The sequence below is a fragment of the Schistosoma haematobium genome, chromosome 4 (genome assembly GCF_000699445.3).
Source record: "Schistosoma haematobium chromosome 4, whole genome shotgun sequence".
Classification (NCBI taxonomy): Eukaryota; Metazoa; Platyhelminthes; class Trematoda; order Strigeidida; family Schistosomatidae; genus Schistosoma; species Schistosoma haematobium.
Window position 1 is genome coordinate 1,969,552 of NC_067199.1, and position 15,613 is coordinate 1,985,164.

At 36.7% G+C, this 15,613-nt stretch overlaps 1 protein-coding gene across 2 annotated transcripts in view; it reads right to left on the reverse strand.

Moving 5' to 3' along the window:
* MS3_00007189 (uncharacterized protein) overlaps positions 1-10,641 on the reverse strand; it is a 44,083-nt gene extending 33,442 nt beyond the window's left edge. The window contains exons 1-2 of one of the 2 annotated variants that reach the window (XM_051215443.1): positions 10,550-10,641; positions 731-821 (exon numbers count right to left, since the gene is read on the reverse strand). In XM_051215443.1, coding sequence (XP_051065947.1) covers positions 731-821; positions 10,550-10,571 — 113 coding nt within the window. In that variant the 5' untranslated portion in view covers positions 10,572-10,641. Of the gene's footprint in view, positions 1-730; positions 1,083-10,549 lie in introns of those variants that run through there. The other variant, XM_051215444.1, reaches the window with a different exon arrangement.
* Between the last annotated feature and the right edge of the window lie 4,972 nt (positions 10,642-15,613).

Consider the following 15,613-nt stretch of genomic DNA (forward strand, 5'->3'; position numbering starts at 1 on the left):
GTGAATAATTCTTGATACAGACTGATATCGACTGAAAAACTTTTGAATATCAAGTAGGATCATATAGTTGTTTCTATCTAGTTCAAAATTTCCTATTAATTACACGTTTATAACTTTCCACATATTGATTAAACAAAAGAATTCCAAGTTATGCGTATTGACCATTTTATCGAATGTTAGTAAGTCACGTGGCGGAAATTCATTAAGTCACTGAAAAGTGGACTAAGCCATGTTGGTAAGTGTCAACTACCTGGTTCCGGGGATCTGCGAGATGATAGCAACCGATGGTTAGAGACCTTAAATGATATGGCTCGAAATCGTTTGCAATGGCGCAGGTGCATCCACTCTTTGTGTTCTCCCAAATTCTAATCTTCTGAATTCTCCTTGTTTCTTTTTTTTCTCTTTCCAAATTTATTTCACTGTATTATACTCCTTGAATAACATCTTCAAACCCTAATCTTTTCGATTACTGCTTATACTCTTACTACCTCTACTACTATCGGATTTGAATCGAAAACTTCCTTTCTTTGCTAATATGATATGGCAACTCGAACTGATGTACGTACGTACGATGTACTACATTTTTACTGGCTAATTGAAGTTATGTTAGAGACTAGAATAGCGGTAGCTACTTTAATTCAGATGTAATTGATATTTGCCAATAAATTCAAACAAAAAATTCAGATAATCATCAAAAAGGAAATATTCATTCAAATCTATTAAAACTTACTTTGTTTGTAAATATGATACTGAACCGCATATCCAACCAAATGTACGCCTTTGTTTCCAATTCATCCATAAATATGGACAAGTATATGCATCTTTATTAATAGATTGAGTAGATATTTCATTGAATAATTGTAATGAATAAAAGAATAATAATAATATAATCCATAGGAATAAATTATAATTTAATTTAGCCATGATTATCCCTTTAATTAATATGGTTACACGGATGAATTCAATAAAATGAATTATAATAGATCGGTTTTTATATTAACTTTATAGTCTATAAATTGGACAATGTAGAGAGAGAGAGAGAAGATGATAACATTTTAAGTAATTACATATATCTTAGTAGTAACTATGGGAATCGATATATTTTGTTTAATAGTTACTATGATTGAATAAATCAGTATAATTAAACATATGTACATATATATAGTTATACATATCTACATATTTAACAAGTAAATTGTTATTCGTGTACGGTATCATGGATACTGTGTAATGATCTTTGGTAGAGTACTAATATAAAAACCAGGAAGTACTTGACAACTGTTACGTATTACTAGTATAGGGGTTGTGGAGATTATTAAGTTTTTGATTGACATCATGAACCGGTTGCTGTTAGATCACCATCGAAAACCTGGAAGCACTAGATGGCCGTTTCGTCCCATTGTGGGACTCCTCACCAGTGCGCACCCACGATCCCGCTCGCGGGACTCGAACACAGGGCCTTCGATCTCACGCCAGGCGCTTAACCAACTAGACCACTGATCCGGCATCTAATGGTGATAGTGTCTAACATCAACCAATCCACGAAATTGCACGACTAACTTCCATTGTACTGAGGTAGATACATGTCTCTGCCCGACATGGATTAGCTCCACTGGTCACGGCTTCTCACGTATATTATGGAGCTCCTCAATAGTATGCATTCATAAAATGTTTGTCCATTGCTTTCTTATGTTTAGTTGTGGTTTTTCATTATTACTATTATTATTATTATTATTATTATTATTTTCATTATTATTACTATTATGAAGTTTTAACACAATCACGTATCTACGTAAACTAACTAATGAATACGTAGAGGTTCATATTATTTAATTCAATCAGTGGTAGAATAATCATTAAAGTCACACCATACCCCCTAAAATTTTCAATGTATTACCGATCAATGAAGATCCTGAATGATAAGAAACATTTTGGTCTAATCAATAAAAAAACAGGTCTAACAACCAGGTATTTTTATAAAATTATTATTTCCAGTGCTTTAACTCAACAATTCTTATCAATGTAATATAATAATTGAATTCACGAGTCAATTAAAGCTAGACCACCATGGAAAGCCTGGAAGCACTGGACGGCCGTTTTACCCTAGTATGAGACTCTTCAGCTGTGTGAATTCACGCCCTTGCCTCGTGTGATTCAAACGAAGGATCTATCAGTTTCGCGAGCGAACGCTTAACCTCTAGACCACTGAGCCGGCCAGCATGCAGAAATGTTAATGTCCAACTTCAATCAATCCACAAAATTGCGCCACCATTCATCATTGTCTTAAGTGAGTTACTATCTCACAACAAACTTGGTTGAACTCCACTGGCCACGGCTCCTCACTGGAACTCCAGGATGTATCAAGTGTATCAAAAAATCATTGATTCTGTTATTTCATTTAGCAATTACTGTGGTTGGTTTGGCGGCCTGCTTTAATATCTGGGCTACCTCTTTCTGCCATCTGGATATTTCAACAAGTTACCTGTTTTCTTGTTTGTTTTAACACATCATTATGCCTATTAATCTCATAGCTTAATCAAGTGCGTTTATGAAAAATTTGCAACCTTGCTCTGTACACCTTATTAAAGAGTGCATTCAGAGACATCGTGGCAGATGGTAATATACATAGAAAAGAATGTACATTTTGATGAAATTTTGTTCTTTGATCTCGATTGTTTGGTCGTGGAGATTTCATCGTTCTTCTGAACAATATCATCAGCAAAACGTTCGGGTAGAAGTGAATTGTTCCAATTTCTCCACATATGGTTCGCAGCTTGTCCTGTAGACCTCCATGTTGATTGGTTCTTGTTGACCTTAAACAACCCAAGAGTTAACAGAATCAACTGCGTACAAACTTTGTTCATGAGGGCGAGAACACGCTGTGTAACGGAAAGAGAACGATGAAAATCCCTCCGCTGATTTTTTGTCAGACAGTACTGTCATTTATTTGTTTCTTCTCCCTGTCGTGTATTTAAACCTTTGTTCAGATCTTGTTTAACCACACCTTCTGTTCTTCAGTCTTCCTCCTCTGAGCTTTTATTATGTGATTTTGATTAAAGAATTATCTTTTGTTACCTAATTTTATATTGCATGTTGCCGGACTATTGACAGTAAAGTCGTGTTTGACTAAGGCTCAAGGTCACGGCGTGGTTCAGTGTGTGGCTGTTAACCTTTTGACTGTCTGCTTGGGAGGAATGCTGGAATCCCTGGAGATACATATTTGATCTCATCTTGTTGGGAATATTTTTATTGATTCTCAGGTATCGAACCCTTTGGTGTTAAATGATTCTTTTATTGTTTAGCGCGCTACTTTGTGTTAGAGAAACCTTTGACTACATAGCACAGGCTGTACCGCTTGAAGTACTTTGTATTTTTGATATAATTTGTTCTATTTCCTAAATCAGAACCGTTTAAACTGAGCACGGAGTTTGTGTTTTGATATAATTTAATATGAGTATCTCAAATACGCTTGATACGCTATACAGAAGAATGTAGTCTGGCCTATTCGAATAAATTTTGGTTCGTCAGTTCTGCGTTCAAACCGAATACTGGCGGTTCGGTCGTTACACATTGAAACCCACTTGAACCACGAAAAAATAAAGAAAAATACTTAAAGACTATCTTTCAGAAGAACGGCTACTCAGTCAACTTCATCAAGAAATACCAGCCACGCGCATCATCAGAAACAAAGTCAAGTACAGAAATCAACAGAAGGATCACTATACCATACATAAAAAGCATATCAGGAACTACAACGAGACTGCTGAAATCCTTCGGAATAGGTGTAGCACATAAACCAACAAAATCACTACAATCAGACCAAAGGATGAAATAACAATGAAAGACAAATCAAACATCATCTACAAAATAAATTGTGTCAACTGCGAAAAAAAAATCGGACAAAGCAAACGCCCTCTTCATTTTCGCTTGCATGAACGTCAATTAGCAGTGAAACGCCATGACGTGTCCTCACTTATATCAATGCACATGCACAACTGGGGACACACAATTGACTGGAAAAATGTGGAAATTGTAGATAGAGGCAATTCGAAAAACACCAGAGAATTTTTAGAAGCTTGGCACTCAGGTCAATCGATAATCGGTAATCACACTGAAATCAATTCAATTTATCAACCAATCAGGAAGATTATGGACAAATGTAGCAACAAAAATCAAACTAGTGGGAGATACAACCAAAACAAAGAAGTAAACAATGACAGATTTAATGTCAATAAGAACCAATCAACATGGAGTTGTACAGGACAAGCTGTGAACCATATGTGGGGAAATTCGAACACTTCCGATTTGTACCTGAAGTTTGTGCTGATGATATTGTTCAGAAATCTCCACGACCAAACCATCGAGCTCAGAGAGCAAAACTTTATCGAAATTATCCACCTGAGCTACAAATCTTCTCCACTATCTCAGAATGTACATTATTAATATGTCGTTTCCTGAACTGCTAACATATAACTGACGACCACTCAATGTTTATCGTATGGATTGATCAAGAAATATGAAGAGAAAATTTGTTTAAATACTTTGTGCTAAGAATTCTATATTGTACCGGAAATTTAATATTGAATAAAGCCGCTACATTGGTTCAGATTACCATACACCATTGGCATAGAGAGAAAAGAAACTATTAGGGCAAATCGCAGAGTAGTTGGAGATAATAACATTATTAGTGGTGATAGAAAAGATAAAACATCGAGGATAAGATTCAAAAAGAGATAAATTGGTAAAACGAAGAGAGCATGACGAAGTTAGAAGCTTAGGATCAAAGGAATGACAAAGAGTGGATGCACCTGCGTCACTGTAAACGATTTGGAGCCATATTATTTAGAGTTCCCGACCACTGAATACGGCAATAGCATGGAGCCCAACCGATTGGTCGACACCTATTAACATGCTTCAGTCAGATTGTTTGTAATTCCATGAACGGGTGTCATGTTTTTGTTTCGCCGCCCTTAGCTTTCTTCCAGTCTACTCTTGCGCCAGGAAACATTCCTCGTCCAAGTAGGCGGTGATTGGGCTTACGTGATACGTGTCACAATATTTAAGTTGATAAGGATTTATTACCTCATCATATGATTTACCATATTTATTTAGTGCCATATTACCAACCTAGGCATTACTTACTCCATGATCCCAAAATACACGAACGGTGATTCGGAGATACCTATGTTGGACGCTAGCAATCTATAAATATTCCCTATTCATAATCACAATTTTGTACGCCCATAAATTAGAATGGAGAGAACTGTTAGGCAGTAAACTTTTCGTTTTGTCAGTAGACAGTTATCTCGCCTACGCCACAAGTGATGCGAGTTGGTAAAGCCGATCGGGCCCTCCGAATCCATGCCGTGATTTCGTCTGGCACCAGACCATTAGGACTGATGAGATTCCACTTCATTCCCTTTCATTAATTTAGGCACTGATTCAGACCAGTCCTGGAGCACTAGTTCACATTTAGAGTAAGAAAAAGGAATCTCAAATGTGCTAGTACTGTTACTTAAGGTGGTTACAACACCATTTTGTAAGCCTTTCCTTCAAGCAGATCTATGTCATTTGCGGATTCTAGGACAATAATTGAATCTCCGGAAGAATATCAACTCATGAAGTCAGACAATGAGAGTGTTATCTGTAAAAACGTGTTTATCTCTTTTGCTTTGGCTACCAATGTAGTACATCGTTGAGTTGACTGTGAGAGTCTTCATGTCGAATAATATGTATCCTGATGCTGAAGGTCTATGTTTGCTAGAAATGGATGGTTACCTGAAAGAATTAGAAGCAGACAGTCACCATCATTCATTCTCTGAGTTGTGACATCGTAAGACCGACCTAAGTACGTTTCAGTTTAATTTAGTCTACCTACTTAAAAATTAAAATCACACACCAGTATTATTACATCTGAGCATGCAGACTTTTTTAATGAGGTTGTAAAGCTTCCCATAAAATTCATTGTTTACTTTGTCTGAGTGATTATCACTGGAAGCGTAGGCAGAAACAGTGAAAAGTTTTACCGTTCTTCATATTATTTGACTGACATGGTACGATCTAGGCGGACATTTATTCTAGACTGTACACCTGTGTTGAGTCATCACGGTAGCCAGACCACCGCGTCATGATAGTAGGCAAATTTGGATCCATCAGATCTGACTGACTAATAAACCATACTGGCTGTGACTAATGTTAATTACTTGACGATGGTTTCAAAAGCATTTGTCATAACCAAGCTTATCCATTTTAATTAAGAGTACGAAATGTCAGATAAAATTTTGAGCTCATCCCTTTCAAGCTGGTCTCCGTTATGATCACCCGGATGATTGGATGACAACTACGGAATCTCTTTGGAATTATAGTACTTATTGAAAGCCATTTCAGTAGGTGCATCGAATTCATATTCGAAACTTTGTAGGAAGTAATTTCGTACAGATGCAATTATAAACTGATACCCAGAATGTCAAACACAGAGTCCTAGTGTGGTGTTTGTATGAATGATTGATTTCAAATTCCAAATACAGCACATTCGTTCGTGCCTATTTAGTACTTCTTGATCCAACTGCGTTATTTCTGGAGTTCTTAGTTCATACTATAATTCAAATACTTTTAATTATCACATTATAGTCGTGATGGGGCCTGTGATTGAACGGTTCGACATACATTCATATTTTTGATGACTTTGAGGATTACATGGAAAGACTCGAAATCTGGGCTATGACCAAGGCAGATATTGAGAATGTTAATATTGTGGTTCATTTCCTTAAATTCATCGGAGAAGAAGCATGAAGCTTATTTAAAAAAATTGGCTTTACCAGAAAAGCTTATTTCGCTTCCTAATGTAACTCTCATGAAACTACTGCTAGACTATATTAATTATTAAAAATTTCGAATACTGTAAATGAGGAAAATTTTCTAAAATCATTCATCAGGACATCTAAAATTCTACTACATTACTACCTCATCACAATTCAGTGTGCACTCAAGGTTATGAAGATAATTCATTGAGGAGTTGTGATGTAGTTTACGAAGATGGGCACAAGTTTGGTCAATGTTTGTCCCGTGGCAGGTTTTATTTATTTAATTCATGTATATTTCTTAATTTTAAATGTTGTGAGATCGGGCACATTCAGTCAGTCTGTAATACTATGGTTTATTCCGCTGCAACTACTGCTAAACTTTTTAATTCCGATCCTACTAAGTTGAATATGTTCTGATGATCATTTATCTTTATCCACAACTTCAAAAAAACAGTATAAAGTCATATAGCAGTTCACAAATTAAATAAAACTCAGAATCATTGTGAGATAAAAGCTTCCAGTCGATCAACTTCCTATCGGATTTCTCATGTCATTGTACCAGGTATCATTTATCCTAATGATTCACATATTTCTGATGAAATTTCTTAGAAATCTGAAGAAATTATGTTGAATGAATCAGATCATGATCGAAAATCTAATGTAGTTTTGATAGATGCTGATATTCCTAATGATCCTTTACTTTACAATGATATTCTTAATAAATTTGAAGAAAATATTTCAGAAAAATCAAATCCTGATGTCATATCAAATAATACTTATCCCCATAATGTATTTGTTGCTTGTGGGAAACTTGTTCAATGCGAAGTATAAGTACTAAATGAGCTTGATTTTGATTACAATTCAGATGACTTCATATTAAATGTTGTTTATCCTTATCATGAAGTCACTTCTAATGAATACTCTAATCGATGTGAGAAATATGTTTAAAATGAAGCCACATTATTCAGAACTTGGGGATATGAAGATCCAACATTATTTCATGAGGGAGGATAGTGTTGAAAAGTCTATTGTTCAAATTATAGATGTCAGTGATTTCAGTACACACAACCGACATGATGATTGTATACAATTTTGAGGACCCAGCTGAGTCCGTTTCTATTTCAGTTGTCAATTCTAATACTAATGAGTATATTCTAGATCACACAGAGTCTACATCTAATACAAAGTTGGACAGACACATAATGAACCTAAGGAGAATAGATAAAATTGATTACAGAAATTCGGATTCTGACTTAAGCTGTGACGGATGTGGTGTTTGTATAAACCATTTATTCCTTTATACTTGATGAATGCCTGGTTTCGAATTATAAATACAGTACGTTCGTTTGTACTCATCAAGTTCCTTGTGACTAAAATTGAATTATTTTGGGAACTCAAATACTTCTAATCACCACAATATGTCATATATTCACTTAATTTAAACTGGCGATGAGCTAATGCCTGTTACTCGCAATAGGACATAGGCTGCCGACCAGCATACTCCAACCCACTCTTCCCTGAACCTTCCTTTCCAGTTCATTTTTCTCATGTCTGTCTCCATTTCTCAGAGAAATGTGTTCTTTCGTCTTTCTCTTCTCCTCCTTTGGTCTTGAGGATTCCATGTGAGGGCTTGTCTTGTGATGACACAGTTCGGTGCTTTCCTCAGTGCGTGTCCTACCCACTTCCAGAGCTTTTTCGTCCTGATTTCTTCCTCCACTGAAATCTGTTTTGTTCTCTCCCACAATAGGTTGTTGCCCATAGTCTCTAACAAACAATTCCGAAATATTTTGCATAGACAACTGTTAATAAACACCTATATCTTCTGGATGATGGCATTGGTGGTTCTCCAGGTTTCCGCTCCACAGTAGAAAATCCTGACCTTGGTGTTGGTTGACAGTTGTTTCGAGTTCCAGATGTCCCTCAGTTGTAAATACACTGCTCTCGCTTTACCGATCCGCGCTTTCACACCTGCATCAGATCCACCGTGCTCATCAATGATGCTTCGCAGATTTGTAAAGGTTTTTACAGCTTCCAAATGTTCTCCGTCAAGTGTGATTGGATTGGTGCATTCTGTGTTGTATCGGAGAATATTGCTTTTCTCTTCGTGTATGTTGATACTTACGGCTGTTGAGGCTGCTGCTAAACTGATCGTCTTCTCCCATATTTGTTGTTGCGTGAGTGATAGAGGATCCAGATCATCTGCGAAGTCTAGATCATCCAGCTGCATTCTAGCTGTTCACTGTATCCCATGCTTCCTCCTAGCTGCTGACGTTTTCACGATTCAATCGATCACCAGGAGAAAGAGAATGGTTGAGAGTAAGCGACCTAGTTCGTACACTAATTCAAATACTTCTAATCATCACACTTTCCTCGGGCCAACTCGTTGTCTTCGGGAATAAAAAATTGCCCCAGCCAACTCAAATCTTCGAAAGAAGACGGTCCAAAGATTTTAGGAGTTACTAGCCTGCTAATTATCCAACAGTATTATACAAGTTAATGGATTCTCAAGTTTACGTCTATTTGTGTCATTAGCTCATCACAATACAGTTTTTTTTAACTTCAACGCTATATTTATAACAAATACCATTTTTGCATTATAAATACAATTACGACTACGATTAATCAGAATCCTAAACCATAACTTGAATGCACTTCATTTCTTTCCGACTGGCTGACGCAGATAAGTTCTCAATCACCGTCAAGTGGCCGGTTTAAGCAATGTTTTAGCAATCAGCTCTTCAAGACGAATGTACATTATTCGTGTTCTGGTGATAGAGAACGTTCCAATATGGTTTCCTAATGTTATTTGTTGGTCCTCTAGCGGAAAATAAATCCCCAAAATAAGTAGTTTTTTAATTCCTCGACATTGATGCTGATCGTATTAGCTTTACTGGACACACCTTAGTTGAAGGCCTTCAGTCACTCATCCTCACCAGATCACAAGCACCTACTACCTGCTACTTATCTCTTGCAACTATTAGCCAACTTAGATCAAACACTTCCCACCATATCGACGAACTTCCAAATATATCTTTCAATTCATTCACCCCTCACTTTTGACTTGACTAGATTGATAACCGTCGATTATATAGGTTTTTCAGACAAAAGCATTGTTAAATCCTTAAATATTGTGACATCGTTAGACAGTAGACAACCCCAGAAGTATTTATTTTCGATAACAATTTGAGGGATTGATGAGAATTTGGAGACTTGAAGGTCTAGATATTTCGTAATGAGGATGTAAATCGACTTCAAAGTTTGAGAAATAACAAGGCGCTAACTACTAAATCTGATTGTGTACTACGGTGCAAAACAAGCACGTTCAAAATAATTTTCCGTCATGAAGGTTGTTATATATTGAAACACTGTTCCACATCACATGATGAACTAGACTGTCAGAATTTAAACCATAATTTTTCTATCCAGTATCTACTATTATGAAAATAGACTAGCGTTCGAGACTTGGTCAATTAAATGATTGATCAGCATAATTAGCCTATAGCCAACGTAAGCTACTATCCTATCGGTTGCCTGTTTGCATACTTTATTCACAACCTCCAGTTCTAACAGAAGCCTTCATGCCAGTAAATACCCCCAGTTTCATCCATAAAAGGAGCCGAACTAGAAGTTATAGTAAGTCATTATCTTGATAGTGGAATAGAACAGTTGGGGTACGAGGCTCTCTTTTCAAACACAGAGTTGTCAACAATGTAATGCCTAAATAAAATGAGAACGTTAAGAAATACCTGATTTATAATGTTTTGACATTATCAAAATGTTCCCGGCCACCTCTTAACCACCCGATTTGATTCGATGCGTCAGCTTCCTAATAGAAACAGCTACCATAGAAATGTCTGTTCAAGTGATTTGTTAGATTAAAACATGTAATTTCGGTTTCCTCAGTCTAGCGGAGACTTAAATCGCTCAGTGTATAACTCTTTTCACCTTTATAATCAACGATGACCTTTGATCAGTCACTATTCAGAAATAGTCTGTGGATGTCACACACTTCACTAGCTCGTTGTCTCATTTCTGTAGCATCTATCTTCTTTCTACAAATCATCGTATATGACTTGTTGCACGTGCCCTCTGCTTGGAAGTCAGAGCTAGTAGAAGAACAGAAGGTAAGAAAATAAGGCAAGAATATCTGGGAAGTGCCACGAGTGTGTTTCTAACAGAGTTTATGTACGATACGATCTTCCTATGTTCTGCCCGGCTATCAGGTGTTTATTCAACCGTCTCGTTAGCCACCTGAAAGTCCGTAGCAAAGAAAAATCTACTTTTTTGAATGAATATATAGTCAGTTAAGCCCAAAGAATTTCTTCACTGTTCTTACAAAATAATCAAGTACTAAAAGGAAATGAACGACTACAGGTAATAAATGCTCAGTTCCGCACCAAATTTCGGTCTCGAAGAATGTACTGATAATCCTAGTCGAAAACTCTTCGATTCTTTGTAATTCAGCTCGCTGTAATGGTGTTCATGATTTATGTTTCTCCTTGGTTAGTTAAGGGGTGACTCGCTTATGTATTTAGCGCAAAAACGAATACAACACTTGCACCAACAGTGAAAGATTAGAGGGGGGCAGGTAAGATATCACTTGTGGGGCAAAGTTAAAATAGACATTTTTTTACAAGTAATAACAAAACTAATTACAAAAAGGTTTTATTTTATTTTCTTTCATACACAACTACTGCGAGTTTGGTACTATGTTTGTCTTTTTTTGGAAAGAATGGTAAAAAATAATTAAAAACGCTTTCCTTGTTGTTTTCATTATTTAAGTACACGCACAAAAACTCAACAAACCAAAATTTAGTACATATTTGGTCAAATTTATGAATTTAGCCAGAACTGTAGATATCTTCGGCTGAATGATCGATTCTGCTAACCAAGCGTTTTGTTCACATGTGAGGAGTTCTTGTTGCTGCTCGTCAATTCTGTAATTATTTCGTAATTTTAACGGCCTAATAAAGCATACGATGGTTCATTATCCAGATAAAATGATTTAAGCATATCGATACTTACTGAGTTAGTGTTTCCCTGTTTCTGATCACGAAATATTTAGATTTTCTTGGGATGACTTTATATGAACCTCCGAATAGAGGGGCAAGTGTTGCTCTTACGTTGTAACACCTTATCTAGATGTGCATGCGATTGCCTATGTCCATGAGTACATTTGTCACTCGTGACCGTTCACGAGTACTAGCCGGTCTAAGTTATGACATTTGGTCACTTAACTGGTCCACGTAACCTGTTAAATCAAGCCTTTCACATTCAATTGTTATATCCCCATAAGAATAATGAATGGTAATTTTTGGGATCCATTTATGAACCAATACTGTGAGTATATTTTTATCGTATAATTGTTATGTAACTAAACTATTCATATTCATGTCCTCCTTATTATGAGTTTTATTTTGACTTATGAACTATTATTATACGATTTACCATTCTTGAGTTATGGCCTGTCTATTAATCACTACCTCCTTCATTCACAGCCACATTTGGCCAAATATTGTACAAATGTTGTTTTTTATTTTATGGTACGTTGTGGTCTGCTTGATTGGTAATATAAACCCCGTATGTTTGTAATAGATAATTCATATTGCAGGGACTGAGATTTGTGTTCAGGACTCAACTGGCTGGGCTAGACAGGAAGCGAGACCAATAAGGACTCTAGGCTGCTCTCACGTGTTTTATGCGTCACTGGTTCGATCGATGATTTGCTGCTCTCTGATTGGCGGTATCGTTGCGTTATACAATAAACAGGGCACACAGTTTCACAAGTTATAGCATCAATACAAGGATTGATAAAATCACCTTGACGTCATTCCAAAGACTAATTCTGCTGCAGAACACTGTGAAACAGTATCGACAGCTAATCTTATTCGTAAGATAACTAATTATAAGAATGCTGTGGATTTAAGCGTGATATTAGGGCAGTTTTAACTGACAATAGAAACGCTCTGCCATTCTATTAGCCTATGGACCATAAGCTGTGCAAAGTATTCTTTTAGAACCTAGAAGTTTTGACAAATTGTTGAATAGCACAGATGCAAAGTCGGCTTCTATATCGGTCATTATTGTAACAGGCGTACCGGAACAGGTTACTCAGTTCTTCATGAAAGCTTTGGCTACTGTTTCAGCTATGATTTTGGTTATTCGTATGGTTATCGGAAACCTCGTAAATTTCTCATTGCATGGAAATAGATAACTGAAAATTTACGGTTTATTGTCCGATTCCGTTCGTTTCTGATTGAGATGATGCATCTGCTGAATGATTGTTCTGACTTGTCGCATGTCGGATATCGCTGGTGATTAGCTATATATAGTCAAGGTGTCGGGTCTCTAAAGGAAAATATTTGTCGGCTTCAGATTTTAATGCATTGGTTAGTGGTTTATGATCTGCGTAAACCATGAACTCCCTGCCTTCCAGTATGTGCCATTAACGCCTAATGGTTAAGTAGATTGAGAGAATTTCTCGTCAGAAGGTAGCATATCTAGTCTATGATGCAGCTGGTCTTTTTGAGAAGAACCCAGTCTGTTGCCATTCGTTTTCGACCAGTTGAACAACAATACCACCTACTGCTTCTCTGAAGCATCTACTGTCAAAGCGAGTGGGTAATGAGAATTCGGATACGTTAACCTAGATAATTGAGCAATTTTATCTTTTAGTATTTTAATAGCCTCATCAGCCTTGGAAGTCAGTTTAAAATCTTACAGTTTTCCCTTAAGGGAATCTGTCAGCGGTCTCATTAGTTTTGTACAAATACGTATGATTCTACGATAAGAGTTAACTAAACCTAGAAAACTTTAAGGTTGTGTTGGAGAAATTGTTATGTGTTACTGTCTAATGGTGTCTACCTCTTCTCTGATCTATGTAGTCTCTCCTGGGATATATATTCACTCCATTTTCATCTAGCTGCTCTCATGTGTTTTTCGTGTGGTTTGAAATCCTGCATGGTAATTTGCAAGTCGTCTATACACTCTTGTGAGAAAGGCATATTGCGAATTAGGTTGTACATAAGCCTTTGAGATGTTTGTAACGTATTCCTCAGGCCGAATGACATGCAAATGGACGCGAACAGGCCAATTTTGATAAATACGTTCACACCCTGTAACCCGTTTTTAAATCTTGGATATGATGTATTGGGTACCTATCTGGTACAGTTTGGTGGTTGGGGGACCTGTAATTCCCTCACGGTCGTCAATTGCCTTAATTTTTTCTTTGATAGCATGTATTGGGGGGAGTACACATTGGCTAGTAGAGGGACAAACAAAATCCAAATTGGGGATATAGTTAAATCCAGCTCTATCAGCTTCAAGCCTATCTGGTGCTAGTTTATTGAGTCTAGAAATCACATGTGCCCCCTCAGTGTTGATCAGATAGGTTACTGTTAGTTTACTTTTGGAATGTTGAGGGTGTGATTTGGTTAACTTTGGAATTCCACGAGTGTATCCTAGTACTTAGCAGCTAGGGCACGAGGTTCTATTTTTGGCCACACAATTTCAACATTTAATATCGGATGGCAAGAAATATAATGCCTACGAAAAATGATGGATTTAACAAACACTTGGGCTACAATGTTTCGACACTACCATATTGTTTCCGGCCAATTATTAATCAACCACGTTAAGTTGTTACGAAGTCATCAGCCACGTCTCCGCTACATTTTTTCAAGCACAGGTACTTTGTGTAAAGGCATACTATAAAGTGTCACATGATGACATATGTAAACATTGTTATACGCGAGTAGATTCGAAAGTGGTTGTGAACTTGGAAAGCTTTAAATATACGACTGGCAATAAATTATAAATAACTGGACCCACAACATTAATTTCTGAATCGAATGAAACCTTACAAAAAACAGAAAATAAGAACAAAGCAACTCAATTGTTTATTAATTATAAAATGAGCAACTAAATATTGTACTAATGGTCCACAAAATGGTTCCAGGATTAACAGTCCCTCAGTCTTGGTTCTGATACACTATGAATGGTTTGTAGAAAAAAGTAAGCTGGCTTGTTCACTTAAGTCTTAAATCCCTCACTAAACACGACAAAGATGCCTTCCGATACAATCTAGCATTGGTCACTTTGAAACACCTATTTTGATCAGTTTGATGGCAAGGCGTTTCCTCTGACTTCGATAGTTCTACTTAGTTTCGTGTAAAGGTGAAGGCATTCCATTTTTCACTTTAAATGACAAAGATAAACTACTTTTGGAGGTATTCTGATGAAAATTTCAAAAAACGTCCACATTTAACGGTCAAGTCTTGACTCGAAGACCATTTCATAATGAACTTTATGACGTTCATAGACATGTACTATTTAGAAACTTTACTTGTTTGAATCTCTTCCAAGGAAATAATTCCGAAACCAATTAAACCAAATGTCAACTATGAAGTGGTGTGAATGTTTATTTGAATAGTGGTTAATAAATCGTGATGTATTTAACCTAACATGAGCGTTTGTCATAGAAGATGGGCATTTATCCGAGAAACAATTGGTTAGGAATTGTAAAAACCATCCGTTAAGGTTATTTTCGCATATGAAGAGACAAACTCAGAGAACTGATGGAATCCCGCCTCTTCTGGTGCAAGACAATTCGTTGATATTGGCAAAAAATGATGATTACAAAAGACGGAGACTTATCAGAAATTTTAGTAGGGTGTTTTCCATCGACGGTGGCGAAGCGCCAACAATTGGTCGTGATAACGGCGGCTTGTTGATGGATCCTGTGATTATTAAGAAAGGAGCTGCACTGCGGTTGCTTCGACATCTTAAACCAGATAAGTCAAGTGGTCTTG